This window comes from Denticeps clupeoides, chromosome 7, assembly GCF_900700375.1.
Source record: "Denticeps clupeoides chromosome 7, fDenClu1.1, whole genome shotgun sequence".
Lineage (NCBI taxonomy): Eukaryota > Metazoa > Chordata > Actinopteri > Clupeiformes > Denticipitidae > Denticeps > Denticeps clupeoides.
Genome location: NC_041713.1, coordinates 14,447,205 through 14,474,125, shown reverse-complemented (window position 1 = coordinate 14,474,125; position 26,921 = coordinate 14,447,205). Strand labels below are relative to the sequence as shown.

At 41.4% G+C, this 26,921-nt stretch overlaps 6 protein-coding genes across 7 annotated transcripts; 3 read left to right on the top strand and 3 right to left on the bottom strand.

Moving 5' to 3' along the window:
* The first annotated feature begins 4,944 nt into the window (after positions 1–4,944).
* atp5mf (ATP synthase membrane subunit f) lies at positions 4,945–6,105 on the top strand. Its single transcript, XM_028987599.1, has 4 exons — positions 4,945–5,006; positions 5,550–5,657; positions 5,751–5,867; positions 5,949–6,105. The coding sequence occupies exons 1-4, from the start codon at positions 4,991–4,993 to the stop codon at positions 5,975–5,977; spliced, it is 270 nt and encodes an 89-aa protein (XP_028843432.1). The 5' UTR covers positions 4,945–4,990; the 3' UTR covers positions 5,978–6,105.
* A 319-nt stretch (positions 6,106–6,424) lies between these two features.
* cpsf4 (cleavage and polyadenylation specific factor 4) lies at positions 6,425–9,251 on the bottom strand. Its single transcript, XM_028987156.1, has 8 exons — positions 8,950–9,251; positions 8,422–8,472; positions 8,167–8,319; positions 7,980–8,075; positions 7,591–7,684; positions 7,426–7,498; positions 6,906–7,073; positions 6,425–6,812 (listed from the first exon to the last, which is right to left on the bottom strand). Exons 1-8 carry the CDS (start codon positions 9,050–9,052, stop codon positions 6,744–6,746), a joined length of 807 nt encoding a protein of 268 aa, XP_028842989.1. The 5' UTR covers positions 9,053–9,251; the 3' UTR covers positions 6,425–6,743.
* A 1,573-nt stretch (positions 9,252–10,824) lies between these two features.
* On the bottom strand, positions 10,825–13,097 carry bud31 (BUD31 homolog). The gene is made up of 4 exons (XM_028986513.1): positions 12,899–13,097; positions 12,636–12,758; positions 12,298–12,461; positions 10,825–11,093 (listed from the first exon to the last, which is right to left on the bottom strand). The coding sequence occupies exons 1-4, from the start codon at positions 12,990–12,992 to the stop codon at positions 11,043–11,045; spliced, it is 432 nt and encodes a 143-aa protein (XP_028842346.1). The 5' UTR covers positions 12,993–13,097; the 3' UTR covers positions 10,825–11,042.
* On the top strand, positions 13,095–15,498 carry pdap1b (pdgfa associated protein 1b). Its single transcript, XM_028986512.1, has 6 exons — positions 13,095–13,657; positions 13,899–13,990; positions 14,095–14,208; positions 14,308–14,426; positions 14,504–14,655; positions 15,019–15,498. The coding sequence occupies exons 1-6, from the start codon at positions 13,645–13,647 to the stop codon at positions 15,081–15,083; spliced, it is 555 nt and encodes a 184-aa protein (XP_028842345.1). The 5' UTR covers positions 13,095–13,644; the 3' UTR covers positions 15,084–15,498.
* Positions 15,499–17,623: 2,125 nt separating this feature from the next.
* shmt1 (serine hydroxymethyltransferase 1 (soluble)) lies at positions 17,624–21,365 on the top strand. 2 transcript variants are annotated; one of them, XM_028986761.1, is made up of 12 exons: positions 17,624–17,713; positions 18,207–18,312; positions 18,397–18,542; positions 18,669–18,784; positions 18,882–19,042; positions 19,151–19,232; positions 19,393–19,605; positions 19,694–19,810; positions 19,915–20,037; positions 20,494–20,610; positions 20,693–20,803; positions 20,918–21,365. In XM_028986761.1, the coding sequence occupies exons 2-12, from the start codon at positions 18,220–18,222 to the stop codon at positions 21,088–21,090; spliced, it is 1,452 nt and encodes a 483-aa protein (XP_028842594.1). In that variant the 5' UTR covers positions 17,624–17,713; positions 18,207–18,219; the 3' UTR covers positions 21,091–21,365. The 2 variants fall into 2 exon arrangements, with proteins under 2 accessions (XP_028842594.1, XP_028842593.1); XM_028986760.1 differs by lacking the exon at positions 17,624–17,713 and adding an exon at positions 17,886–18,037.
* A 134-nt stretch (positions 21,366–21,499) lies between these two features.
* smcr8a (Smith-Magenis syndrome chromosome region, candidate 8a) lies at positions 21,500–26,501 on the bottom strand. The gene is made up of 2 exons (XM_028986539.1): positions 23,767–26,501; positions 21,500–23,681 (listed from the first exon to the last, which is right to left on the bottom strand). The coding sequence occupies exons 1-2, from the start codon at positions 25,971–25,973 to the stop codon at positions 23,231–23,233; spliced, it is 2,658 nt and encodes an 885-aa protein (XP_028842372.1). The 5' UTR covers positions 25,974–26,501; the 3' UTR covers positions 21,500–23,230.
* Positions 26,502–26,921: the final 420 nt, after the last annotated feature.

Here is a 26,921-nt window from a genome sequence, read left to right as displayed (position 1 = left end):
TAGGTTTACTGTTCTGCATGCAACAGCAATGGCTAACCAGTGGTGCCTACAGCTTAAAACAGAGGCATGTTTTAGAGTGGCCTAAAGGATCATTTTAAAGCAGGAAGGCAATGGGGGTGTCTTTTTTATGTTTATGTGAGGTGAAGCGCAACCCATAAACCTTTTAGCATATTGAATCTGAAATATGCAGAGGCCGAGATGCATATTTACAGTGTTCCAGTGTCCTAATCAAATGGGGATTGGAACCACAGCATCACATACGCCATACGCTACAGTATACTTCACTACTGTATGAGGGTATGTAGATAAGATCAACTTTATTAGTTACATTATCGATTCACATTTGCAGCACAAATTAATGTGGAATTGTGAAACTAAGATACACAATATGTCTAACAAACATTTAACGATACACACATATTGTGTGTAGGTGCCATAAATATATTGCATTTAATGTTGGAATAGTGAAGAAAGTGGAACAGAATATAATTTCATAAAATTTAACATTGTGACAGTTGTATGATTGTATATATATTGGATATATATGACAATGGGAAAAATGATTAATACAATAAGACAGTTGATATAGTTGATATTAATAATATATATGTAATACATGTTATATATAACAATTAATTATATAACATTTTAGTATACAGTAAAAACAAAATAGTAATATAAAAAACAAACAACACTTCTGTGTTAGTGGAAATCAAAAAACAGGTGGATATGCTTGTAATTCCTCCTTCTGTGCCTGCTAACCAGCAAGCCAAGCTTTTCTTGCTCACAAGTATTGATTTATGAAATGTTAAACATGATTTTAAAAAATGTTTCGCAAAGCTAGTGTGTGAGAAGACAACAGAGACAGACAGCGCTTCAGCACACCCCAGGTTAATCCTCAGTGCAGTGCAGATTGGTTATGGCACCACAGCACATTGCCTCCCTATTCAGCCATTCAGCTGAAGCACCAGGGAAAGAAGCATTACAGTCTCTTTCTGCAGGGAATGGACGAGCTGGGCTGGACCACACTGGGGGTGAAAAGCAGACCCACTGTAGAATAATGAGCCAGGACACGAGAGCTGTCCTCAGCACTAATTGTGTCTACCGCCTCAATCTCCATCTCTGGCACGGCACACCAGCATCGTGCCCAGGCATCAGTGGGAAAACTTAATTTCCTATGATTCCAGGGCATCTAAAGCCATATATAATGTTATTTTACTCGTTCCACCCCCATGGTTATCATTCTAATCATTTCTTTTCTTTCCCATTTTTTTCACCTTTCAATTTCAGTCGCCTGGCAACGCTGCTTTTATTATGATGCAGGAGTTAGAAGGTCTGAGAGCATAAGGAGTACCGGTAATTTAAAGTGAATAATTTTTCTACTTTAATATTATGTTGGCCATGAATATATACCATGAATGTATAGTCAATTAGTAAATGTAAGATTAATTTTTCTGAAACAAAATATGCTGCAGAAAAAAAATGACTTAATGTGAAACATCTTTAGAGCGCCTGAACCTCAGAGCTGCACAGCATATAATGTGTTTCACCATCCAAACCAGTAAATTCAGAGGGCAGAAACTATATCAAAGACACGTGAGCACAGAGGACATTCTGAAACCGAAAGGTCATACATATGATGTGAGCTTAATTCACCAGGGAAACAGCCAACGTTTGACAGCAGAACAAAGAATCTGCTCTTTCATCTCTCATATCCGCTCTCGACTGGCTCTCATGTACTCCTCTGTTGTGCCATCTTCATCTGCTTCAAAGTACCATGTTACTATGGACAGCTGCTCTTTGAGTACTGTATTCAATCCAAAGCCTTCACCCTAGAACCCGGTTTCTTGCAGCAAACATTTCAGGCACTCTGAATACCGGTCTGAATATACTCTAAATATAAAGAATATCTGACGGTGTCCCTTGCATGTCCTATGAGGATTTATGAAGACATTTCTTCTTTTATGTATTTCAAAATTCTAATAAAACCATATATTAACACTGAGCTGTGTTTGTCCCCAGGCATGTCAGAGTCATAAAATATAATGTCACAGCATGTCAGTCTCAGAATATTCTGTTTATAATACCACCAAACAGGAATAAATGAATCATAAATAAGTTTTAAATGTACATCCATTCCACTGAAGCAACAAATATGAATGTGAGAAATGCAGAAATCCATCTTTCATGAAGTCTCATCTGCATCTTAATAAAAAGTCTTCATTTTGTAATCCCTTCTATGGCGCTAACTGCAAAGTAATGAACAGTACTTAAATATTTGTCTTACGTCCCCATGCTGCGAATACTTCACCTTTCTGTCCCTCATACATTCTAATGAGAGACATATATTCACATGTGGAACCTCTGCTCCCTTTTAGTTTGGCCAGCACTAGTAGTGTTATAGTATAGCAGTGGAAGAAAATGCATGTACGATTTGCACATGTAATATGAACCCAAATGGAGATTTCATAAAACTGTTAAGACAGTCTCTCAAAAGTCTCTCTTGGTGTAGTATATTTTCTTGCTTTGTATTATATTTATCATTTTAATCTTAATCAACAACTTTCTTGCAAATCTCTCCGACAAAATGTGCAGAGGCACATGCTTGAATCTGATATTTTTAGTCTTTTTTCAGAGGTTCTGCATGAAGAGGGGCTGCTTCAGAAAATGTGAAAATGTTTGTGTGCATCTGAGCGAAACGGTTTGATTGGATTAGTTTCTGCCTTCCTCAATTAAGACAAGAACCTAGGCAAACACTTCAGTCGCTCTTGTTATCTTGGCATGTCAATGACCTTGAAAAGCGTGAGAGAAAGACTAAGGTTGCCGAAGTATCAAAAGGATGTGGACCTCAAGGTAGCTGATTCATCATCAAAGGCTAAAATGTCAGAAAATCTCAATGGATGCTTCAAATGTCATTTTTAAACCAAAGACATTTTTTGTGCACACAAGATTAAACACATTTATGTTCAAATTCAGGGAACAGTTCTTTGGGTAAAGAAATGAGCTCTTTCTACACAATGCATTTACCAAGCGTTCATTAAGGTAGAGAAATGCACCATAAATTTCAAAAGCCTTCACTTGGCTGATGACCAAATTGCTCGGCCTTGGCAATTGCTCAGACGGCATATGTTATATTGATCTCTTGATGGGATGGAGCAGAATACTACATGGAAAAACTGCAGTCTATTTTTCTCCAAGTGGATCAGATTCCACCAAATCCTGAGGAGGAGGATGCGTAAGAAAATGCAAATAGCATTAGCAAAAACAAAGCTTCATATTAACAAGGAAATGATCAAACCAAATAAAAACATTAGTGACACCCCCTCCATGATGACGTCTGTTTTTTTGGCATGCATTTGCCATGCATTCTCATTAACTCAGGTTCACCCAGTGTTACCTGCCTACCTGTTTTCAGCACAAGATTGTTTGATTTAAACAGCCCCACCATCTGGTGAGAAGTGGAAATGTAGGGGTCAATATCATGGCCAAAATAAGTCTGTAACCCCTGCAAGGTATGAGTTTAATATATTTACCACTGCCTGTCTTCTTTACGTCAGCTGGCTGGATTTAGTTTAGGTCCAGATGAATACTTGGAAACACTGTGAAGGTTGCAATTCATTTGCAACTGAACATTCTGTTCAGATAAAAACCTAATTTATTAACCGTATAAGCTTCTACATTATTCTTGATGACCATTTAAAATGCATGCTGCTGCTTGATTATATGAAAGTGCATGATAAAATGACAAAGCAATCTTATCTCACCTAATCTCATTTTAAATTAAGCACTGAAATCTAACAACGCTCTATGAGCACAACTCAAACCCCTGTTTAGACTGAACCATATGTCCAGTTATTGTAAAAGTCCTCAAATTGTGTTTTCCAGTCATGTATAAACCCTTTTTACAGCCTGAAAACATTGTTACACTCGCACAAAATGTCATCTTACCTACCTAGTTCTGCACAGTATGTGCAGTACAGGTACATATTCACTGCATGCCTCTCGCTCACTCACTCACTCACTCACTATCTGTAATTGCTTTGTCCTGTTACTCGGGGTTGCGGCTGCTGGAGTCCATCCCGTGACACTGGGGGCACGGCAGGGACTCACCCTGCACACAAGGCACATACACACCATTCACATGGAAACTTTGTGATTCAAACTCACAACTATCCATTCACACAAGTGCAATTCTTTGTGGAATATTCTAAAAGAAATATTATAGCAAGTGTTATGCATGTGTTCTGTCCTAAGAGTTCTCTCTGCATATGCCATGACTGAGGGCTGACGGGGGAAGGAAGTGCAGAAGGGATGTTGCACAAGGGCAAACAAAAGACAGAAACAGAACGGAACAAACAAAAAGTACCCCGCAGGTGTGTGTCGACTGACAGGAACTGGTAACTAAAACATAAGGTAAGTCTCACTGACACCCACATTCATGTTGCAGCACCTACTGGGTGCTGCCAACCTGCTATTAAGGAGGCAATGTCTGATCAAAGGAGCAGCCAATCACACAACCCCGTCTCTCTTGACTGACAGACCTTTTTTTTTGACTGACAGACAAAAGCTGCATTATGAAATAAATGGTCCATTGGGCAAAACACCATCTCAGTAATAAGTAAATAAAGTAATTAAAGAACTTTTTAGAATAAAAACTGCTGAAAGGAAATAAAAGACTTCTGAAATAATCTGCGTTGTTGGGTGAAAATAATGAAATAATATTTCACAAAAATAAGTACATTTATATAGCAGTTATATAGTGTAATATATATCACAATAATTAGCTGTATATCAAACATGCTTTAATTACTTTACTAAATTACTTTAATTACACAATTTTATGTCGCTATTGTATATAATTCTCGTATGTATTTCGTTAATGTTGAACACTTTAGCTTAGCTCCTCCTCTGCGCTCGCAGTCCCATGATGCTTCACTCCATTTGCTTCCCAACATGCACCGCGCTCGAAGCTGGTTGCACTCGGAACAAGATGGCGGACAGACCAGGTCGGTTCCCTTGTCACCTTCTAAAATGCGTTTTTCGGTGCTTGAAGGGGTTTTGTCCGATTTGTGGCCCTCGTTCGTCCTCAGCGTTTGGTGTTTGAAGCGTTTCTAAAACCAAGGAAGTGGCCTCCCTGCTCCGGCCACTGTCGCCGGCCCTCAGCGGGACATTTTGGCGTCAAGGTCCTTCTGTCATTCGGCTCAGCGGCACGTCTGCCAGCGCTACTTTATTGGACTCCGCTTTCAACTCAGCTTTTCAAGCTTTCAAACAAACGACGTTTATTCGGGTTATAACGTGTTGCGGCGCCATAAACTTCTGAATTCTGAACGTGGTTTGCTTGCGTATATTTGTCATGAACGTCAGTCACAAGCTAACGTAGTAATACTAGTTTTTAGGTTGCAGGACCGTCTTTGAAATGTAATTTGCGAAACAAAAAAATAATTTAATTGACTGACACCAGGACATGATACTTTATTTTTAATATATATGTTTTTACATTCACTAAATGGGGAAAAAAAACTAACGAGATGCGAACGCGCATGTTGTAGTTGCTTTGGCCGAGAAGAGGCTCATGGATGTGAAGCTGGGCCAGCTGCCATCGTGGCTCGGGACGCGGGACTTCACCCCCAACGGCCTCCTGTCGGCTGTCCGCAGAGGTGAGCGGCGTGACTCGCTCCTGGGCGGCTTTCGGCGTCGCTCTGTGCCGCAGCCGTGGTTCCATTCGCACTTTTTTTTTTTTCTCGTTGCAGGTCACGACAGGTACTACAACAAGTACATCAACGTGAAGAAGGGGGGCATCGGAGGCGTCGCGATGCTCCTGGTGGGCTATGTGGTGCTGAGCTACACCTGGGAGTATGATCATATCAGTAAGTGGGTTTGAAATCTGGATGTCACTGTGTGTTTCCTGCTATGGTATTGTCTCCCCCTGAGCACTTTTTAATTTTTAGAACATGACCGCTGGAGGAAGTACCACTGAAGGTGCTGCTGCTTCCAGGACCGCCAGGTTATGACATGGAAGAACCTGCCGCAGTGTCACAGCACCATAATCCTCATCTGTTTCTGTTCTCTGTTTAAAGTGAAAAGAATAAAACTAAACTTATTTAATACTTGTGGTCTTTTTCTCCACAGAATTCAGATAATGGATTGTGTACTGTGCTATTATAAGTCACTAAGATAAAGTGCAGTTCTTTTTAATGCAGATTTTTATTCCAGTAAAATGTAGGCTTTCTTTTCCACCATACACAGAGCATAGTAGTACTAAAAATCTGCAGCATCCATGTCTGTTACAGAATTTACTACTGGAGAACGGTTATGGTTTCCACCACTTTTACCATTACATTCTAAAGAGGAAGTTTTAAATGAAACACTTTCCAGCACCAGTAATGCTGAATGAGTTTATGCTGGTTTGTAATAACTAAAAATCTTAAGGCAGATAGGTAAGTGTTTATTTGAATCCCGTGTAGCTGCAGTTTGTGTTAATGGATAGCATTAGGCCTGGAGAAAGTAATGGATAAAAAAAATGTATACCAGAGGCAATACACCGGTTCCTCCAGTTGTACTTGTGACTGGATTGTGATTTACACCGTAGCAAATGGGACAGGCACAACTGTCCATTTTCCTTGGGGCAGGTAGAAATGTCCACGGAAACCTTTGTTTTAAAAAGGTGAAGTGCACCATTGCTGGCTCATTTCGTGCCCTGAGATTGCAGGTTCCATCATTTGGCCAAAAAAAGTTTAATAAGGCTACTGTCCACTCAGGAAGGCCAGGTGTCCTTTTGTGCACTTGTTGGCATAGTGGCCCTTCTCTCCACACTTTAAAGGGAAACAAAATACATAAGCATTAAAAACAATAATATAAACCCATAAATAAATACAGATATAAAAATGTAAAGGGGATAATAATACCTTGTAGCAAGTTACTTGGTCCAGAGGGCGGGGTCCTCTATTACCACCCATGTTATTCTGCATTTGTGGTGGCCCACTAAGATTAGGTGTTCGCTGATTTGGATTGGAATTTGTGTTCGTCAGCTGGATCAGTGACAGCGATGACCTATTAGATGATGGTGTGTTTTGCTTACAAAAAAAAAAAAAAAAAAAAACAGACATCAAGTACACAATAGAATTCCCTGCACTGAAGAGTCCAGAGCACTGATCGCTACAATAATCAATAATTTATGCACTTTATTTTTAGTCTTTCAATTGGGTAGAATGTTAACAATTAGACACACATTTAAATTTAATTGTATTTAATACAGCTTAGAGAAATTGTCATTTTTTAAATAAAATGATTAAAATAAGACCACTTCAGGATATTCATTTTTTATATACACTTCTGCATTCAAGTGTATATGTTCATTCCTTCATTGGACTACAGTGCAATTGCAAACCTGAAAGTATAGGTGTCCTGTATTTACTGCTGCCTTACCTTTTGCTGTAACTGGGCTTGCTGGGGCAGAGGGGGCTGCTCAGTTGCACCCATTGGCAACTCAAATCGTGGGCTGAGAATTAAAACAATTGTTTGTTTGTTTGTTAACAACCAAGCTATTACTTTCATCCATAAATCAATAAAAATAAACAAATTTGAACTCACTGCATGAATTTGCAAGATCGACCCTCAGGGCAAAAACCAACAAGGTAGTTGACACAGATGACCCTTCGTGTATGTCTATGCCTGCAGTCTGGGCCTGCATTAAACAATCACAATAAACGTACTGAAAATACTACAATACTAAAAGCATTTGGGAAACTGTCTTTCTGAACCCAATGGACTGTAAAATGCCTTAAGTGGAGCAGTCACAGTCACAAATTGTATATAAAAAAAACTACACACTTTTCCATTTACTGCAGAAGAAAGGCTATAATGATGTCCTTAGGTTTGACATAATGACCATGAATACATTTAGTCTCTAATCTGACTATGTGATGGGTACACTTTAACCTGAACTTTAATTAGATTTGTGTGCATGAAAGTTATCTTACCATGTTTGCAGAATCCTCTATCATACCAAGGACAGTCTTTGATCTTAGATTCTGGATCAATGTGCAGGAATGGACATTCTTTGTTACTGCATTCTCCTGTTAATAAAGGAACAGATGGGAACCGGTTTAGCACATCAAAAGGAAACAGAAATGTGAACTGGAGTGTTACAGGTTCAAAATTACTGACCAAATTTAGAGTAGAAGTAGCACTCTGGCATCTTGGTCATGTCATATTCGTGCAAGAACTCGCACTGATCCCCTTTCTTGCACAAGCCTCGAAGCCAGTGTTTACAGACCACAGTTTTCTCTCCACTTATGTGTCGGAAAGGACACATACCTCCTGTAAATTAATATATATTACACATATATGTTTTTTTTATTTATTTAAAAGAGAGTGCACCATTTATACAATACAATGAAATCGTTAAAGTAACTAACTCACCTTTCAAGCATGCTGCTTTCATGAAAAACTCACAGACTGCTGCACCTGATTCTGAAGAGGATGTAAGAATTTACAGATAAGAAGATTTTAAACAAGCACAAAATGTGATCAGTAAAATCATCAGAAACATTACAAAACGACCAAACCGAACAAAAATAAACTGTAAACATAAGGCAATACGGTTTTTCCAGATTTGTCTGCTAATTTCTTCCTAAGAAAATTTATAAACGATCCAGATTACTGACAGACAGGAAGATGCTGAATCCGACTGAAAGATGCTCATCCTGACAGCTCGTTCAGGTATGTTGGAGGATCCAGACAAACAGATCCACCTTTCCTGAGTTCCACAGCTGTCAGCTTTGCTCGGGACTAAGCGGAGTTTCTGATATGAGATCAGTAAAACGCGTAAGCGGAGTTTCCCACATGATTATAACGCGTAATAATAATATGAGATCAGTGATAATGCGTTTAGTTGGAAGTTGCACAAGGACGAAAATCTTGTGCATTATCACGTATCTAGACACTTACTGTCCATCCCGGGAAACGGCAGGGGCTGAGCCCCCAGCTGCTGCTCCACAGCAATTTCCAGGTCAAATTTGACGTGATCAACACTTGCTATCAAGTCCTGCATCTTGTCTGCTACGTTAGCTGGTTAGCTCGCAGCGCAGAACAATACGGGTATGATACTCAACGCGCCCACGGATTAACTGCCTATGTCCGGGAATAAAACGACACAGCTTTCGGCTAACTTGCTCCTTGTTCCCGTTCTTTTATTTCGTACGTAGGCCAGCAAACCGTAACGCTTATAACGACTTCCCCCTTCTTGCGATAGAAATCTGAACTCTGAACTCTGAAGTTCAGGCACGTGTAATCGATCCCGGATCGTTCAAATGAGCGGTCGGGCTTAGAAAAGGCACAACGGCTGGTTCAAAACAAGAGATAATTCAGGACGTAAAATGTGTGTGTAACTATCGATTTCTCGAATCCGAGGTACATAAGTGTTACGTCTGTCCGTCATCGATAAATCTATTTATAAGCCTGGTGCTGACGCTGAGGATTCGAATCAAAAGGCCTCGTGGAGGGTTTCACAAAATGTATTCGTTATGTACTTCCAGTTCCAAATGAACATAAATTAATAGGGGGGCATTTCCACGTTATGGGTTCATAATAAACAGTCTTTATGTTGCAGAACCACCTTGTTCATTTTCTGTAATTCTATCAAGCACCGCACTTTTTTTCGGATTTCCAAGGCGGCTGGCGGTAAGAGCGAAGATGCGGGACGTTTGCGCCCCGTACGGCTGGATCGGGGCATAACATTTCATAAGTAAGATTTTATTTTATCATCTTGTATATTACGAAATTTTGTGTGTTGACAAATAACATTATTTATGTAACAGACCAGAGCACCTTTCTTCCCACCCGATAGGAAAGAGACGACTTCGGCTCTGTCGCCCCTATATATTGTAGTTCTTGACAAATCTATACAAGATGTCTTTGTATGGAAATATAAAAATATTTCGGCTAACATTGCTGGCCATTTTTGTGGCGTTTGTATTTGCATTGTTCTGCTTGTAGTAGGAGTGTAGTAAGTTTATTTTGAATGAAAAAAATACCTATGTGCAGATTACATTTTGAACATTAAATTATGCTACGCTTTTCTATCAATGTTTTTGCTGCTCGGTCGTAAATGTATGTCTGACATTTGGAACGAACCGCTTTTTTCCGTTGTTGTTTGTTTAATTCTGTATTCCAGCCCTTCCCAAGATGGCGGCTCTGTTGACGCCTGTATTCAAAGCGACACGTCGTCTAGTGTATATATCTATGCCTTTTGATGGTTTTTTTGATATTAAAGCAGATTCTCATTCATGTTATTTATTGTGTGTTGCTATTGAAAGTAAAACTGAAGTGATTGTCATTGTGAAACAGAGCACACAACGAAATGTGTCCTCTGCTTTTAACCATCACCCTTGATGAGCAGTGTAGCCACGGCAGGCACCCGGGGAGCAGTGTGTGGGGACTGTACCTTGCTCAGTGGCACCTCAGTGGCACTTTGGGATGTGAACCCATAACCTTTCAATTACAAGGCCATTTTCTTTCCCACTAGGCCACCACAGCATTTAAATGCATGCTTTCAGGGTTTGTCTTTTTCTTGAAATTACAAAAACAAAAAAAATTTATGTGTCAAGCTGTAAATAAATAAAAAATTCACAGTACCAAAATACCCTGTTGGAAAATTATACGGTTTTAAATTTAAATATCAAAATATGTAAAACGGCCAGACAGCCAGACACATTTTGAGGCTAAATCTATGAGACAAAAATCTATGGCCTACTTGTATGTACCTAATTGTGTGTGAAAGTAAAAACATGCACCACAAAAAAAAAAAAAAAAGTAAAAACAAAATATTTCACATACAGTTTTATTTAAAATTAGACAGTTGAGCAATGGAAGAAAAAAAATTCAACAAAAGGAGGAGAGAAAAAAAACAAAAAACAAAACAGCAGTGGCCATTCACAATGTGCACTGCAGACAATCGGTCAGGAATGATGAACAGCATGACCCAGTAAAACAGTTTTTCAATATACGTAAGGCTTGACGTCCCATTAACGGCGGTCAGAAATTCATCCAGAGCAGCCTCTACATCCACAATGAGTGCACTCGATGATTCGCCCCTGTTAAAAACGAAACCCCACGTTAGAAACAAAAAGCCCTTCCCGCTTTACACTGTATCAGGAATTAATCTATTCTAAAATAACTAACAGGCTGCCAATTTAACATTCAACCCCCACATAATTAAACAGTGAAATTGAGGGTGAAATAGTTAAAAAAAAAAAAAAAAAAACTAAGGTTAACATTAGGGCTGCACGATTTGGGGAAAAAAAAAAAAAAAAGAGACATATTGCAATTATTGAGATCAATATTGCGATTGCGATATGATAAAGAGAACTTGCTTGTATATCAATGAAAAGTCGCAGACAAATTACTAATAGTGAAATGTTTAATTTCAAAGTGAAATGTACAAACTATTTATAACAACTTGAAATGCCCAAACGACAAACCCTGGTAAGGCTAAACAACTGTTTTGATTATATTTGGCCATTATAAAATCCCGTATTATAGGTCTTACGTTTAACCAAAACGTTGTTTGGAGGCTGACTTGAACACAGGGATGCATAGCTTTGCTAGCTTAGCTAAGGTTAAGATTTGTAAACTGAGGTGAGTTTCTTTAGGAAACCTTCAAAGTTTGAGAAAAGTTCATTAAACAGCTAAAAACAGTCTAAATATTTAATGCCTATGTTTAACCAAAACGTTGTTTGGAGGCTCACTTGAACACAGGAATGAATAGCTTCGCTAGCTTAGCCTATCTTAGCTAAGGTTAAGACTTAGCGGGATTTTATAATGGCCAAATATATTCAAAACAATTGTCCAGCCTTACCTATGAAATGTAATCCCCCGGGATCTGGTTTGTAGCGTACAGCGGTTTGTACAGCCCCAAGCAGCACAAGAGTGAGGCATTTTTATGCACTTCTCTCCATAGACATGTATATGCTTCACGCCACAGCAGAGCCTATCGCAATATGGCGGCGACGTTGATGTACGATGCAGCTCGTCATGCGGCGTCTACCCATATGTCTCTGAATCAAAAATCATGTGACCAAACACGTCACATTCGACTGAAGTGAGACTTCAGTCAGCTCGCAAACTTTGAGAGAATGAGTGACATGTTGCCAATTCAATCCATGTACTAATCATTTAAATCGCAGCTTTTTGCGATCATGTAATCGCACAGACTGACATCGCGATTACGATTGCGATTAGATTAATCGTGCAGCACTAGTTAACATCTAGCTAATCATATATATTAAAACTTAGCACCTCAAGTTTGCCTTTTGGCACTCGGCATATGCAGTTGGTCCCGAAGTTAGTGTCACGGGTCTGAATGCAGCGAAGGCAGCACAGATTTTCGTAGCCCTGTTTCTTCCATTTCGCGATGAGATTCTTGTCGGCATAGCCCTCCTTGATGCAGTAGTCATACAGCTCTGAAAAAAACGTTATTAAAACAAACCAACAACGTTAGAAGAACGCCCCGAAAACCGAAAGACTAAATCAGCTCACATTACGTCGCCACGAAGGACGTTCAAACACTAGAATGATTCAAGGGTTCGTGTTTAAATATTCCGGACCAGAAAAAGAAACGCGATGACGGTACACACCTCTACTGATGGCCTTTCTTTTGTAGAACAAGTCGAAAATGTAACGGCTCCGCTGGTGGTGTAGTCTAAATATTGGCCACAGCGATTCCACCTTCCGTTTTCCCTCGTGTGGCTCAGTTTCGGCTGCGAACAATATCATATATTAGAACATATCCCGAGCACTACAGTATAACCGATGTCCATGGCAATTTGTTAATGGCATGACAACATGCTAACTTGTTAGCCTCGCCGCCCGCTATCATCCAAACGCACGAACACCGCACCTTCCCTCATTTTCTGATCCAGCTCGTCCAACGTTGGCTCGATGAGCTCCCATCCATCTGGAGGCGGTTTCCTACTCCTCTTCACTTTGGGCATTATTGTTGCTGCTTCGCAGATCCAACGTCGAACAACAAGAAAGCGACTCGCGTATTTTCCTACCGCCTACACAGCGCGTCGCTTGGACTCTGCGTCATATGCCGTGGGGACCTTCTACTCTCGTGCAGCGCCTCGTGGAATTTACGCAATACTACGGAACGCATGCATTCACTATAACAACATGAACCGCGGAAAAATTAAGACGCGTTAGACATATAATTATTTGACCAACTTTGCTACTGTCGCCTTTGTGATTATGCTTTTCGATTTTATTTGAAATCGCTGCGTTGCTCTCGGCCTCGTTCGATTGCATCAGGTTAGATAGCCTCGTTATTGCCTGAACATGAATAATATTAAAGCATTCGGAGCACGTTCGACGCGTCGTTTTCTGTCGACACTTTTAATAGTCAAAATATGTGAAATGATTGCACCCTGCATATAATGTTGCGTGGACTGGCATCTGCGCATAGAAAATTATTTTACGCACAGGGAAATCGGTGGGCAGCCCCGAGCATTTGTCATGTTCACCGAAGAGCTCTGATTAACAAGGAGCGCGTTGCCTTTCTGTGGGATCCGGTCCTTTTGACAAGCATTATATATACACATATGCGGGCAACGTCACGTGTCTTTATTGAACTTTAACTCGAGCAAAATGCCAAAGGGAGGTAAGGAGGTTTAATTGAAGTTAGAGAGTCGTTTAAAAATCGTTTGATTTATTCAGTCCCACATATGGGTCTGTCTGAGTAGCAGTGCAGCCTTATCAGGCAAGACCGTATAGAGTGTTCTGTTAGCTGTCAGATTAAGAGCATTAAAACAGCTTTTGTCTGGGGAAAAGTTAGAACATTTCTGTAAAATCATTTTAATTGGCATTACCGCTTCAGTGTGTCTAAACATGTATTAATTCAGGCAGGAAAGGCGGTCATAAGGGTCGAATGAGAACATACACAAGTCCTGAGGAAATAGATGCTCAGATGAAAGCTGAAAAAGAACGTAAGAAAGTAAGTTATGAGATTATTTTGTGTTTAACACAGTAACTATTTTTGTGTGTAAATGGTTATGATGCATTTTTTAAACACCTGGTGACATTGTCTTTGTACTACAGATTGAAGAAGAACAAGGTGGTGTAGGTGAGGATGGAACATCTACAAATGCTCAGGTGACCGAAGATAAACTCCAAGGCTCAGCATCTGAAGACAGCGATGAAGATTCAAGTCAGGTGGGCTTATCAATATTAATAATACAATGCCCCCTCTTTCAGGAAATATGTGGTGCAGCTTGATAAGGTGATCCAGAATCAGATTTTCTTTTTTCTCAGAAGAGAAAAGGAGTGGAGGGTTTGATAGATATCGAAAATCCAAACCGAGCAGCACAGAAAACCAAGAAAGTTGCTGACATAGAGCTGGAGGAACCTCGGCAGCTTTCTAGAAGAGAACGGTAAGGCACGGTCCAATGTCTCACAGTACGTCTGATTGCTGCCTCTTTCATTTGGGCTCTTTCCTGTTCCTCTCCAGAGAAGAAATAGAGAAACAAAAAGCAAAGGAAAGGTACATGAAAATGCATTTAGCTGGGAAGACTGATCAAGCTAAAGCAGACCTTGCCCGGCTTGCTATTGTTCGTAAACAGAGAGAGGAAGCTGCACGAAAAAAGGATGAAGAGAGGAAATGTGAGTTAATGATCTGATGTTATATTATAACACCTTAGCCACTGAAAAAATACACATGGAGAGTTGGCTTGGGCACCATGGTGAAAACATTTTTTTTTAAATATGATTGAAAAATTTAAATATCCAATTTTATTCAACTTGTAACTTTTCTTCAAAATGTAAAACTTTACAGGGCAGATCATGTTGTGTAAGATTGTGCCCAACATTGTGTTTTGCCCATGTTTTTCTCATTAGTCTTACCATGTGTTGGTTTTTATGCTTAAATTAAGGCACATCACAAATGTTACCCCTTCAAACACAACAGTCCTCTGTTTTTCCTGCAGCTGCATAATGTTTTCTGCTTTTCTTGCTCTCTCTGTGTAGCAAAAGATGCAGTGGCAGCAGCGGCAGCAGCAGCTAAAGGACTCCATACCTTATCACTCAAATGATGACAGATGAATCTCAAGTATTTTCATGCATTATGGACTGGTGCTGACAAGTTCGGATGCAAGTTTTTAAAGACGAGCTACAAGGATGAAGTTACATCCATTGTAATATATAAAAATTCTATGTAAGATAAATATATGAAGGTTTCTCTAATGGTAACAGAAACCCGGAAGCCATTTAGTTATGGCACTTCCTACTCAGTTAATGCTGCTATCAAGCCCAGTTTTTAGGTCATAGACACCCGTAATTTAAACTGTTGCAATAAACTAAGTGCATTTTCACTCCTGTCTTATAGTAATGTAATTATTTATTTAATATTATTTAATTGGATTAATGTTACCCATAATGGTATAAAATATATGAATACTTCACTTCAAAGTGTTATCCAATGCTGTGAAATAAACATACTGAGCTAGATCTTTATACTTATTTTTTTATTTATAAGTTTCCTTTTGTATATTGCTTATTGAACAGCAGCTAATATTTTAAGAACTCACATTTTTTAAACCTTGCAAGACAAATTGTGGTGTTTTTTTTAATGATTATTGAGGGGAAAGGAAAGGTATTTATTTTTGTAATGTGAGAAACAAAGTGGCACTGTTGCCAGAATAAAGCCAAATGTGTAATAGAAAAAAGTTGAAATAAATTGGTCTGTCTTGGCCAGAGGGGGGAGGGGGGTTGCTTTCCCAGTGCTGGGGCCAAAGAACAATTATTAAGTAGTTTCTACAGTTTGGTAGCAAAGAGAAAAATATGTGTGGTATTTATTTAAATGTATTTATCAGTGGAAATTGATTAATAGCACTGTGAAGAAAAAAGCTGGTAAATAACCACAGTGGAAGCAACCCTGTGGTCATGTTTCCTAAAAGGAAAAGGATATTCGCTTGAAGTACGGTTTACTTTGGACAGACTGTACCTACTTAATTTTTCATTTTCTCTCAGGTATATTTTATCCCTAAAAATCATATCAACAGGTTATAAGCAGGTTAACAGCGTATGTAAGCTTTCAATTTCACATGTACAACATTTATCAGACGCCCTTATCCAGAGCGACTTACAATCAGTAGTTACAGGGACAGTCCCCCCTGGAGACACTCAGGGTTAAGTGTCTTGCTCAGGGACACAATGTCTGAGAAGATTCTCAGTGAATTTGTCTGAAAGTTGAGTCATGGCAACTGGACTTTCTTTCTTTAAGGTAGAGACGTTTCATTCTGCATCCACAGAACTTTGTCAATTGGAGGTAAGGTGGCTTGTGCCCACAAATTTATCCTCCTGGTTGGGTTCACCTCAATCCTGCCTTGAATAGGTTCGTTAAGTGGAACAAAGGCAGGTGGAGGGGTTGGATAGATGTGACAGCCCCGCCCTAGCAGCTCCTCCTACCCCCATTAAGTGGGTCGTTAAATGTGGCCAACCTGGTGAAAGTGTAAATCGGGCCTGATTTTTCTGGGGATGGAAGAAACGGCAGCAAAAAAAAATAAAAAAAAGTCAGGGATGGTAGTAAGTGGGATTTGAACCTGGATCTTCTGGTTCATAGGCGAGTGTGTTACCCACTAGGCTACTAGCACCCAAGAAGCAGGGAAATATACATTAAACTGCACTGTATTTTAGATTACTGGATTACTATAATATGTGCCCCCACATTGCCATTCTATCTAATCTATTTAGTCTATTCTCCATTTCTAATTACTGGAACGTTGTTTTATTTAAGTAAATCACCTTGACTAACTTTTTTTTATTAATTGGGACCTGATGTTTTGTGGTGAGGTTGGCTTTTTAATATAAAGGACTGTGTTGGCGGAGGGTCTCCACTGTGAGAGTTTGACCAACACTGAATACAAATCATATTTATTATTAGCATTTCACACAACCGGGAACATAAAATGAGACACCGGGGGGGAAACGCTCCTGGTCGGTTTCGCGACCCGTTTACTTCCGTATTTCGCATATCCTGGACCGCTATTGGCTGACTCGCCGGAGGAGGCGGTCCTTCGCTGTGATTGCTCATTGGTCGTCGTACCCGAAGGCGTTTGCCGGACCGCACATTTTCAATTACGACAATTATCCGACATACGTGTACAATTTACATTTCACGTGTAGGATCGGTAACAGTAATCCTCGTTATGGCAAAAAAAAAAAAAACAAATAGCGGTGAAGGAAGCGGCCCTGTAATCAGAAGGTTGCCGGTTCAAATCTCGACCCGCCAAGGTGCCACTGAGCAAAAGCACCGTCCCCGCGCCTGTCATGGTTGCCCAATGTTCACCAAAGAAGATGGGTTAAAAGCAGAGGACACATTTCGTTACGTCACCGTGTGCTGTGCTGCAGCGTTCCACAATGACGATCACTTCACTTTCACTTATTATAGTTTGCCAAAAAAAATGGCAAAGACCATGGAATTAAAACACTATCACATACCAAGACCAATTCGAGTCGGGAACGTCCAGTCGAAACGACTTTATTTCTCTTTGCTCTGCGGCTTCGGGGTGGAGCTGCGCCTGACCGGGCGGGTTTCTGGAGAGGTGTGGGGACCTTCTCGCCTGATTGGTCGGTTGCATTTGGCGGAATTTCTCCGAGGAGCCTCGTTCGCTGGTTAAAACTTCCGACGATTTTCCTCTGCAGGAGCTCCACGTTTTTGAGGGTAAGCCACACGCTGCTCGTTGCTCCGTTTTGTCCTTGTTCGCGGGCAAAAGACACGTCATATCCATACATTATTATTCATAAGTCCTGCCGGGCGGCCTGGTGTGGCGCCATATTTCACCACGTCCCATGTCAGCCATGTGCGCGCTCCCTCCAGGCTCCGAACGTGGCGTTAACGCGCACGGCGTGACCGCGTCACGGGTGAAAGTCTGCTCCCCACTCAGAGCCAACGCGCGTGTTTGTCTTTTCGTGAATTATCAGATAGAACTCCTGCCTCGTCAATGTTTAACGCGGCTCCTCCACTCCAGGGACAGGCTGGTGGCAGGTTTGCGTGTTTTGGGTTATTTGTAAAACTAACGTTTTTGTGTGTCGCCTTATTTTTTACGTGCTGAAATCACGTCAGACGCTTTTATCCAAAGCGAAAGTTTGAAATGTAAATTGAAAGAAAGTTGGGTACATGTGAATGCATCGCCACATATTTATTTGTATTACAGGAACAGAGCAGTCATGGCTCATAACTGTGGTCCGAAGGATGACAATGATATTTGGGGCTCCCATAATAAAATGATGCTTGAACCACTCGGCACCAATGACACAGAGGTGAGACTTTTAAAAAAATAAGTGATCAGAACTTGGACATTAAAAAAAGCGATAATACTGCCTTTTGTGTTTGTTTTCATAAAGGTTTTTGAAATTATCAAGAAGGAGAAGAACCGGCAGATCTATGGCCTGGAGCTCATAGCCTCTGAGAACTTTGCCAGTCGTGCTGTTTTGGAGGCTCTGGGCTCCTGCATGAATAACAAATACTCTGAAGGATACCCTGGTCAGAGGTAACAATACAACCAGTGTGGACATGTACTGCAAAATATTATGATTGCCATTAAATAAAAGTGTATGTGTGTGTGAATATATATATATATAGCTATATAAATATATACATGTATATAACTTTGTAGATATTATGGAGGAACAGAGTTTGTGGATGAGCTGGAGAGGTTGTGCCAGAAAAGGGCTTTGGAGGTCTATGGACTTGATCCCGTTAAATGGGGTGTAAATGTGCAGCCATACTCTGGTACGTCTGTCTGCTGGTTTCGGTCTAGTGCTGGTCGATGAAGGGAGAACTGTGACATAATTGTCCCGTTTTTTTTGTTTTGTTTTGGTTTTTTTAGGGTCACCTGCCAACTTTGCTGTGTACACAGCCATAGTGGAGCCTCACGGGAGGATTATGGGCCTTGACCTTCCTGATGGGGGTCATTTGACACATGGTTTTATGACCGATAAAAAGAAAATCTCTGCAACATCAATCTTCTTTGAGTCTATGCCATACAAGGTGAATACTTTTCCACACAAGCAATTGATTAACAATAAAAGCCCAGGATCAAGGTATGTTAGTTCTTATCTTTTTTCCTATGTTTTCCTATCTGTTTCATATTTACAGGTCAGTCCAGAGACTGGCTACATTGACTACGATCGTCTGGAAGAGAATGCTCGCCTCTTTCACCCAAAAATGATCATTGCTGGTACATAATGCTACAAGACAAATAAAGCACATTTTGTAGACCTTGCACTATACTTGATCAATCTATAGCCTAAAAAACGATGACTCAACAGGTCAGCCATTATGCACCTGCAAAACTTGAGTATTTCAAGTTTTGTACTGAACACTGTTCTACCTCCTAGGCACAAGCTGCTATTCACGCAACCTGGATTATGGTCGGCTGCGAAAGATTGCAGATGAGAATGGAGCGTACCTCCTGGCAGACATGGCTCACATCAGTGGCCTAGTCGCAGCTTCAGTGGTTCCCTCTCCTTTTGAGCACTGTGATGTCGTTTCCACCACCACCCACAAGACCCTGAGAGGCTGTCGGGCAGGTCTCATCTTTTTCAGAAGGGGTTAGTGTCCCTCAGATTAGTCAGTCCCACACAAACCTGTAGTGGTTATACAATAGATGCATAGATCTGTATAAAATATGCTGTTCAGGGGTGCGCAGTGTGGACCAAAAATCTGGCAAGGAGACCATGTACAACCTTGAGAGCCTGATCAACCAGGCAGTGTTCCCAGGACTACAAGGTGGCCCTCATAACCATGCAATCGCAGGTTTGTGATGTAGATCCTCTTCTTCTGCTTTGTGATGTCATTGCAACCAGTTACAGACAAGCACAATGAACTCATGTTTGATGTGTTGTACATGGAAATTTCAGGAGTTGCTGTAGCTCTGAAGCAGGCTCTTACTCCTGAGTTCAAGGTCTACCAGAAACAAGTGCTGGCAAACTGCAGAGCTCTGGCGTCCACCCTGATTGATAAGGGCTACAAAATTGTGACTGGTGAGGTGTTCTTCCCCAAAACCACACAAAACAACCAATTCTTTGTTTAATTTCGTATGTAGAAATATTTGATTATTCTTAAACCAGTACACATATTATTATAATTAGTATATTATGGTATCTGTTTATATAGATGCACAGTGGCATATTATTATAGTCTATATTTTTTCTGCACTGTAAGAATGTCTTCTAAAAACATCAGGTTGATATTTTTTAAATTTAAAACCCCCGCACACTCAGTATTAGCACGTCCACACTCTCCACATGATGGGGGGTGTGACTGTGTTTATGTGCCGCATCTCAAACAGGGATTCTCACTCCATGAATGCCACTATTTTATTCATGACTCAAATTAAGCCTACCAAAGAGGATCTTCAGAACCCCAAAAAAGTTGTTTTTTCTTATGAGTTGCGTTATTGGAAACAGTAAAAGGAGGGAATGCCTTATATTGCTTAGGTGGCTCCGACAATCATCTTATATTGCTGGATCTGCGACCAAATGGCACAGACGGAGGAAGAGCTGAAAAGGTGCTAGAGGCCTGTGCCATTGCCTGCAACAAGAACACCTGCCCAGGTGAGAAGATGCGTAGATACTCTCGTAATCATGAGATACTACAGCAGATCTGCTAGAAAATAATATATTTTTTTAAATGAAGGAGACAAAAGTGCTCTCCGGCCCAGCGGCCTTCGGTTTGGCTCCCCTGCGTTGACGTCCCGAGGATTAGCGGAGGAGGATTTCCGCCAGGTTGCTGAGTTCATCCACAGAGGTAGGTTAATTACAGAGTACATAAAATATTAACAGCAGCAGAGCCGACAGAACCCCTGTGGCTTTATGTGGAAAGCCAGGTCGACATATTGATTTTATTAAGCTTCTGTTTCAGGCATTGAGATGACACTGGAAATCCAGGCAAGCATGAACCCTAAGGCCACCCTGAAAGAGTTTAAGGAGACACTGGAGCAAAGTGAGAAATACCAAATGAAAATCAAGGAGATCCGAGGGGAGGTGGAAGCTTTTGCTGGGAAGTTTCCAATGCCTGGGCTTCCTGAACTGTAATACCAAAATTATTATTTCACGGTTGCATATTTTGTGGAACAAATATGACTAATATGAGTTACAAAAACACTTGATGTCAAAATAGTGTCAAGAAATTTCAAGAAACACAATTCTGTTGCTGCCTGGTCCTTTTAAATGTGAAACAATTCATATCCTTCTGCAAATTACTTCATGTTTATGGACAACTTGCTAACAAGCTTCCAATTTGCACGTAAATCCACTGCATCTTTGAGGAAATACAAGTACATTAATAAAAGCAAATCTCATAAACATCAGCCATCGTCTGTGAGTTATTTGGGGGGGGGCATGGGGCAAATTTACTGAAGTGGGTCCAGGTAATTAAAGTGATATTATCCTGATACGCAGTATATACACACATATAGTTCAAAAAGTACTCCAGTCGTGGGAATTGTATAGAAGGGTTTGTGTTTAATGGCATGTTGTACAGATTATCATCACAGTGGAGTACACATCATTAAACTCTGACAAACTTGATTACTGTCACTGGACAAATACAAGACTCATACTAAATGTAATATTAAATATGTATGTATAAGAAGCTGCAATGTGACTTGAAATGTTATTGGGAAACAGGAGGAGGGGATTGGGGGCTTCATGCTGTTCTATGGCTTAAGCTTCACTGACTGACTTCAGTTAAATTAACCAGGCAATAATTTACAAGGTTTCCAGGAATATTGTGAAAGAAAAAGGCATGATACAGTTTTAGATCCAACTGACTGTGGTCCTTCATGAACTGGTGGGACAGTCACTCTGCAGCAGAAAACTAAATATCAAGGCATGTAAATACATAGACGTTTATGGCCATAGTTTACCTGACAAACAAGTATCAGCACAACACATCCAGCATCCAGTGTGTCACTCAGTCAGAACTCATGCTGCCATGACTTGCAGACAACGCTTAGACAAGAGTATATCGAATCGAAACAAGTGCTAGACTTCCACAAACATCCACAGCAGTGGGGTATGACAGACCGGTGTGAACAGATCCTGGCATTTTACACACATGAGGCTAATTCTGAAACATGCAAATTGTGTGACTCAACTCCACACAAGTCACACTGTAACATTTGTTCATGCAGTACATTTCCCCCTGTGTTTATAACTGTGTTAGAATGAAAACCGATTTCTCTGAACTCCCCGTGACTTCCACGGACGTCTAATTCTGTTAAGAGGAAAGACACGGGCCAAAAGGCGATGTGTGCCTCTGCAGTTAATCAATAATTCAATTTTACTCCGGGGCCATTAGTCAAGTGAATGCAAACAATGTTGAAATCCAGTAATTAAGATCCAGCGTTTTCAGACAAACAGCATACTTCCCAAAATAATGCAATTAAGCCAAATCAATGTAGCGGTCCTTACAGAGCTGACATTGAAACAAGGCTTTAAATGACTATGACCCAGAATGATCAAAATCTGAGGTATTTAAGCAGCAAAACCATTCCTTAAATCTGAGATGGTGTACATGTACAGATCATGTACATTCCATCCCGATGACAATTCAATAATACATCTGAATGGAAAAATATACTTAAGGCCAACTGCAATAGAACAGTTTTACCCCCTATTCTATTGACACTAATTCATAAAGCATTAATCTGCATAAATTCACTTAATGGTCACTGAAAAAGGCAATAAAAAAAAAAATCATCACAACACATCCATACAGCAGACGGGAAAGCCTTTATAAAATGGCTGGAATCCTAAAACATAAACCGTAGGACGCTGCAGGCCAAGACCATGTGTCCAACAAGGTTGTTTTGTTCCACTGGCACAAAGTTCATCATTTAGACGTGAAAAGTAAAAGACATTCAATAAGCTCTTGTGCTTCCAGGAACATACATTTCCAACTACATTAATTGACCTAAAACACCATGGAACTTTTAAGAAAATGCTTACTCATGACATACTGGAAAAAATCAGACACTTACGACCATATCATTAAATACTACCATCTCTTACTGGAATGCTTAAGGAACACTGTTGTAAAATAAAACGTCAAAAACTGTCACATTACATTCACTTTTTTTTTTTTTTTTGGTCTCCTGATTTCACAAGGGGGGTTGGGCATGATGTAACAGCACTGAGGGCACCGAAATCCGGTAAAGGACACATTCAGAACTCAGATTTTATATAAGCAGCTGGTGGTGTAGTTAAAAGCGAAGACTGGCTGGATTCCTCTCTGGCACGGCCCCTGAACGTAACGTTGCTTGATGAGGCCACTTAAGTAGTGCACTATTTTACTCTCCTCTTCGCTGAAGCCCAGGTGGTACAAAAATGTAGTCCTGCGCTGCACCACCGCGTCTTCATCTTCCAGGCCGAGGGGGAGGTGCAGATGGTGGCAGAAGGTGTAGAGGAACGCCTTTGCCGTCAGCTGGGTCAGCATGTTCTGCACGTGATGGTAGTACGTGCTGCCACGCTTGATCTGAGTCCTGTGGTCGGCAATGTGGCCAATCAGAGTCCCTTTATATGTTGGGCAGCGTAGAGTCTTGTTGTCAGCATCCAGAATACCTATGTATCGACTGTAGCGGCTCAATGAATAAAGCATGCTGGATCCAGTAGGTGAAGCAATCCTAAAAATCCACAAAAAGGGTGACTTACACATTAGACCTACACCCATTATTACAGTAAATACTACCTGAATACAGAAATGCTCACCTCTGAAGGCCAATGAGCTTCCATCTCTGCAGGTCAGTCAGCTGGAATGGGCAACAGAGCCATGGCTGAACTTGTTCTGCGTACCTCCCAAGATTTGGTACAAATATGGATAGGGCATTCACCAGCTTTCTTACGGTGCCTTCGTCGACCCCGAGCACCACGAGCGTTCTTCCACTCAGGAGGCAGAAGATGGCTTGCTGAGCAAAAGGGTATTGCCTAATGAACTTAAGCGCACTCTGGCCAGCCTTCTTCTTCTGCTTCACCGTGACAGGGTTGCCATGGCCGAGAGGCGAAGGGGCCCGATCGGAGCTGGTGGAGATGCTCATGTAACTGGTGGTGTCTGAGGACTCTTCCACGTTCATTCGAGCCACGTCCTCTGAAAGAGTGTTGGGAAAAGATAACACTGCTGAGGGGCTGTGCTCATGGGCTGCCTCACCCCCAGCAAAGTCGACCTGCAGCGCAAGATCCCCATAAAGTAAAGACAGAGGCTCCTGTTTCACCACGGTTTCACCGCAACGTTGGTGCACTGGCTCAGGTTCTTCAAAGATGAAGCCCTCCTGTCCCATACAGCAGGCTGTATCAACTTTAACAAGGGTCTCGGTGTGGTACACATCAACAGTGGAGTCATTATCTAACAAAGAAAAAGCTCCTGGCTGGGCGGATGACTTCTCATATGGAGCATTCGCAGAACTGACTGTACTCCGGTCAAAAAATATGCCGTTTTCTGTGCCAGAACATTCGTCACTTGTTCCACGCCTTCCCATCACGTCAAGGTGAGAGTGTAGATTTGACGGGCTTACAGCTCCAAGTGTCTCGATGCTCTTGTCGCTGCTGAAACTCCCTTTCGTTTCTATGTCAGCAGCATCTTCCGAGGTTTCCTGAGTAAGATCGGACGGGCTGGACTCTGCTGGTCCATCAACAGATTCCAGTTCCAATTTAATGTGAACCGAGTCTCCAAAAGAGGTGCACGTCTCCAGAGACGTGGGTTCACCAGAGCCATCAGGGGCCTGGGGCAGATCCAAATGCGGGATGAGACCGGCTACTTCGAAATGCTTTGCAGGCTCCCCATTGCCCCAGTCGCTCTCAAAGAGGAAATTTGTTATTTTCTGTTTGCCCAAGAGAATCTGGTCAATCTGGCTGGTGTAGATGTAGCAAAGGTCTCCCCTGAAGGACTTCTCAATGGATTTCAGCTGGTCCATGGTTTGGTGGAAGGAGGCCAGTTCGCAGAGTTCCTCAAGAGTCTTTAGCCGCTTATCAAAGCATTTGGCAGACTTGGCCTTTATAAGCTGGGGTGTGTAAGAAGGACGCGGATCGCTAACATCTCCATCAGCAGGGTTATGCTCGGCATCCGAATGGTTGAAGGGAAATGCAACATCTGAGCCAGTTGCCTTGGCAGGCGCCTCTGACTCGGGCTGGAGACATTCAACGTCTTGCCTTTTCCTGTTGGGGTAGGACGTAATCTGCCTCAGCAGGTCTTTGTGTTCGTATATGGACTTTTCAACATTTGCCAACTCATTAGCTTTCTCAATCGCCTGCGTGGAGTAACACCCATTGTTCATCTTCTGCAGCTCTGTCTCTTTGTGCACCACTGACCTGGTGTACTCCAGGTCCTTCAGCTTCTTCTGCAGCTCATTCGCGAAAGCTTTTCGATTCCCGCTCTTCAAACATTCAGAGGCTCTGGAAAACTTGGAGGAAAGTTCCTGAAACTGCTGCATGATCTTTCTCTCATCAGCTGAAATGTATGCCATGCAAAAGGGCCTGACAAAGCCACGTGCTTCTAGATCATATAAGGTCAGATGATGGACATAAGCAAAAGCACCTTCCTTTGAGTCACCAAGAACAACTTTGGAGTCTTCTACAAAATTGAGCTTCGGGTAGCTGGAACCCGGAGGATGGCCGACAAATGAGGCTTGGTAATCCACAGACATGATGCGCAGTGAGAAATAGTTGAGATCGAATGTTCCACATACCTTTGGATCCTCTGGAATAGTAAGTAATGGCTGTGGGCCAACTTGTTCCGAAAACTCGGATATGAGAATGAAGTCTTTTGAAAATTTTGCATAGGACGTCTTCGTCCAGGGATTTGCGTTTGCGGCATGAGCGAACAAAGGCACAGAAAAGTCCTCAGGGAGCACAGACGGATCCGGGTACACCTCTCCAAAATCATCTTCTTTGGTTAAAGCCACCACGTCTGGTGAGCCAATCATATTATCTCAGAATGTGACAGGACATCAGGAGAAATCCAGCACCACTGCAGCCACTTCCTCTCTACGTGCACTGTCACGACGTATATGCGTCTGACCAGAAAACATAGTTTGTTGAATGGAGCGACTCTGGCGGACGCCAATGACGGAACGCGATCGTAATTCACGGCATGTCCAGATAACAAGCCATCTGTCAGCAGAGCAACAACCCAGCTCAAGACACTACACTCAGCGTGCTGGGGAAATGCCAGCACCTCTGCTCGTCCTGTGTAAATCAAGCCATTGTCGCTGCGAAACGGCAGAAAGAAAAGTACCTTCTCAGCCAACGCCGCAATTAAAACCACGAAAGGTCCGCACACATAGACTCAGTAGCCATGTTTAAAGGCAGCGAGCGGGCGTGTCCCACGTGACCATGTCGGCGGAAGCCGTGTTGCCAGGTTTGGCCACGGAATCGGAAAACTGGCAGCTTGAGAAACAGACATTTGCCTACAATTGGTCATTCCAAGAAATTATAGGCCTACGCTTGTTACCGTGTACGCTACGACTGTTTGGGAGTCGGTTATTTAACAGTTTCCCTACGTATATACGTGACATTCGCGGTGCGTGACTCCACATCGATGATAATAATTCCACATAATTCTACAGTCTGAAACGATTTTAGTATTGAAGCAATGACAGAAATTATAGAAATGACAATTGCACGGTAGAATCGAGCTAAACAATTGCATTTGTAAGCCACCCCCCCACCCCATATCTTTCTTCATCTATTTTCTTACAACCATAAAAGACAACAAGTCACCCTTAATTGTTATGAAGTTGCATTTTCTATTATACTGTTATCTTCTTTTTAAGTCTATGAGCAATTCCAGATAGATTTTCAGATCAAACGTCAAGGTGATCTGATGTGAAATCTATCTAATGTATAAAAAAGTATTCATCCAGGAGAGATGC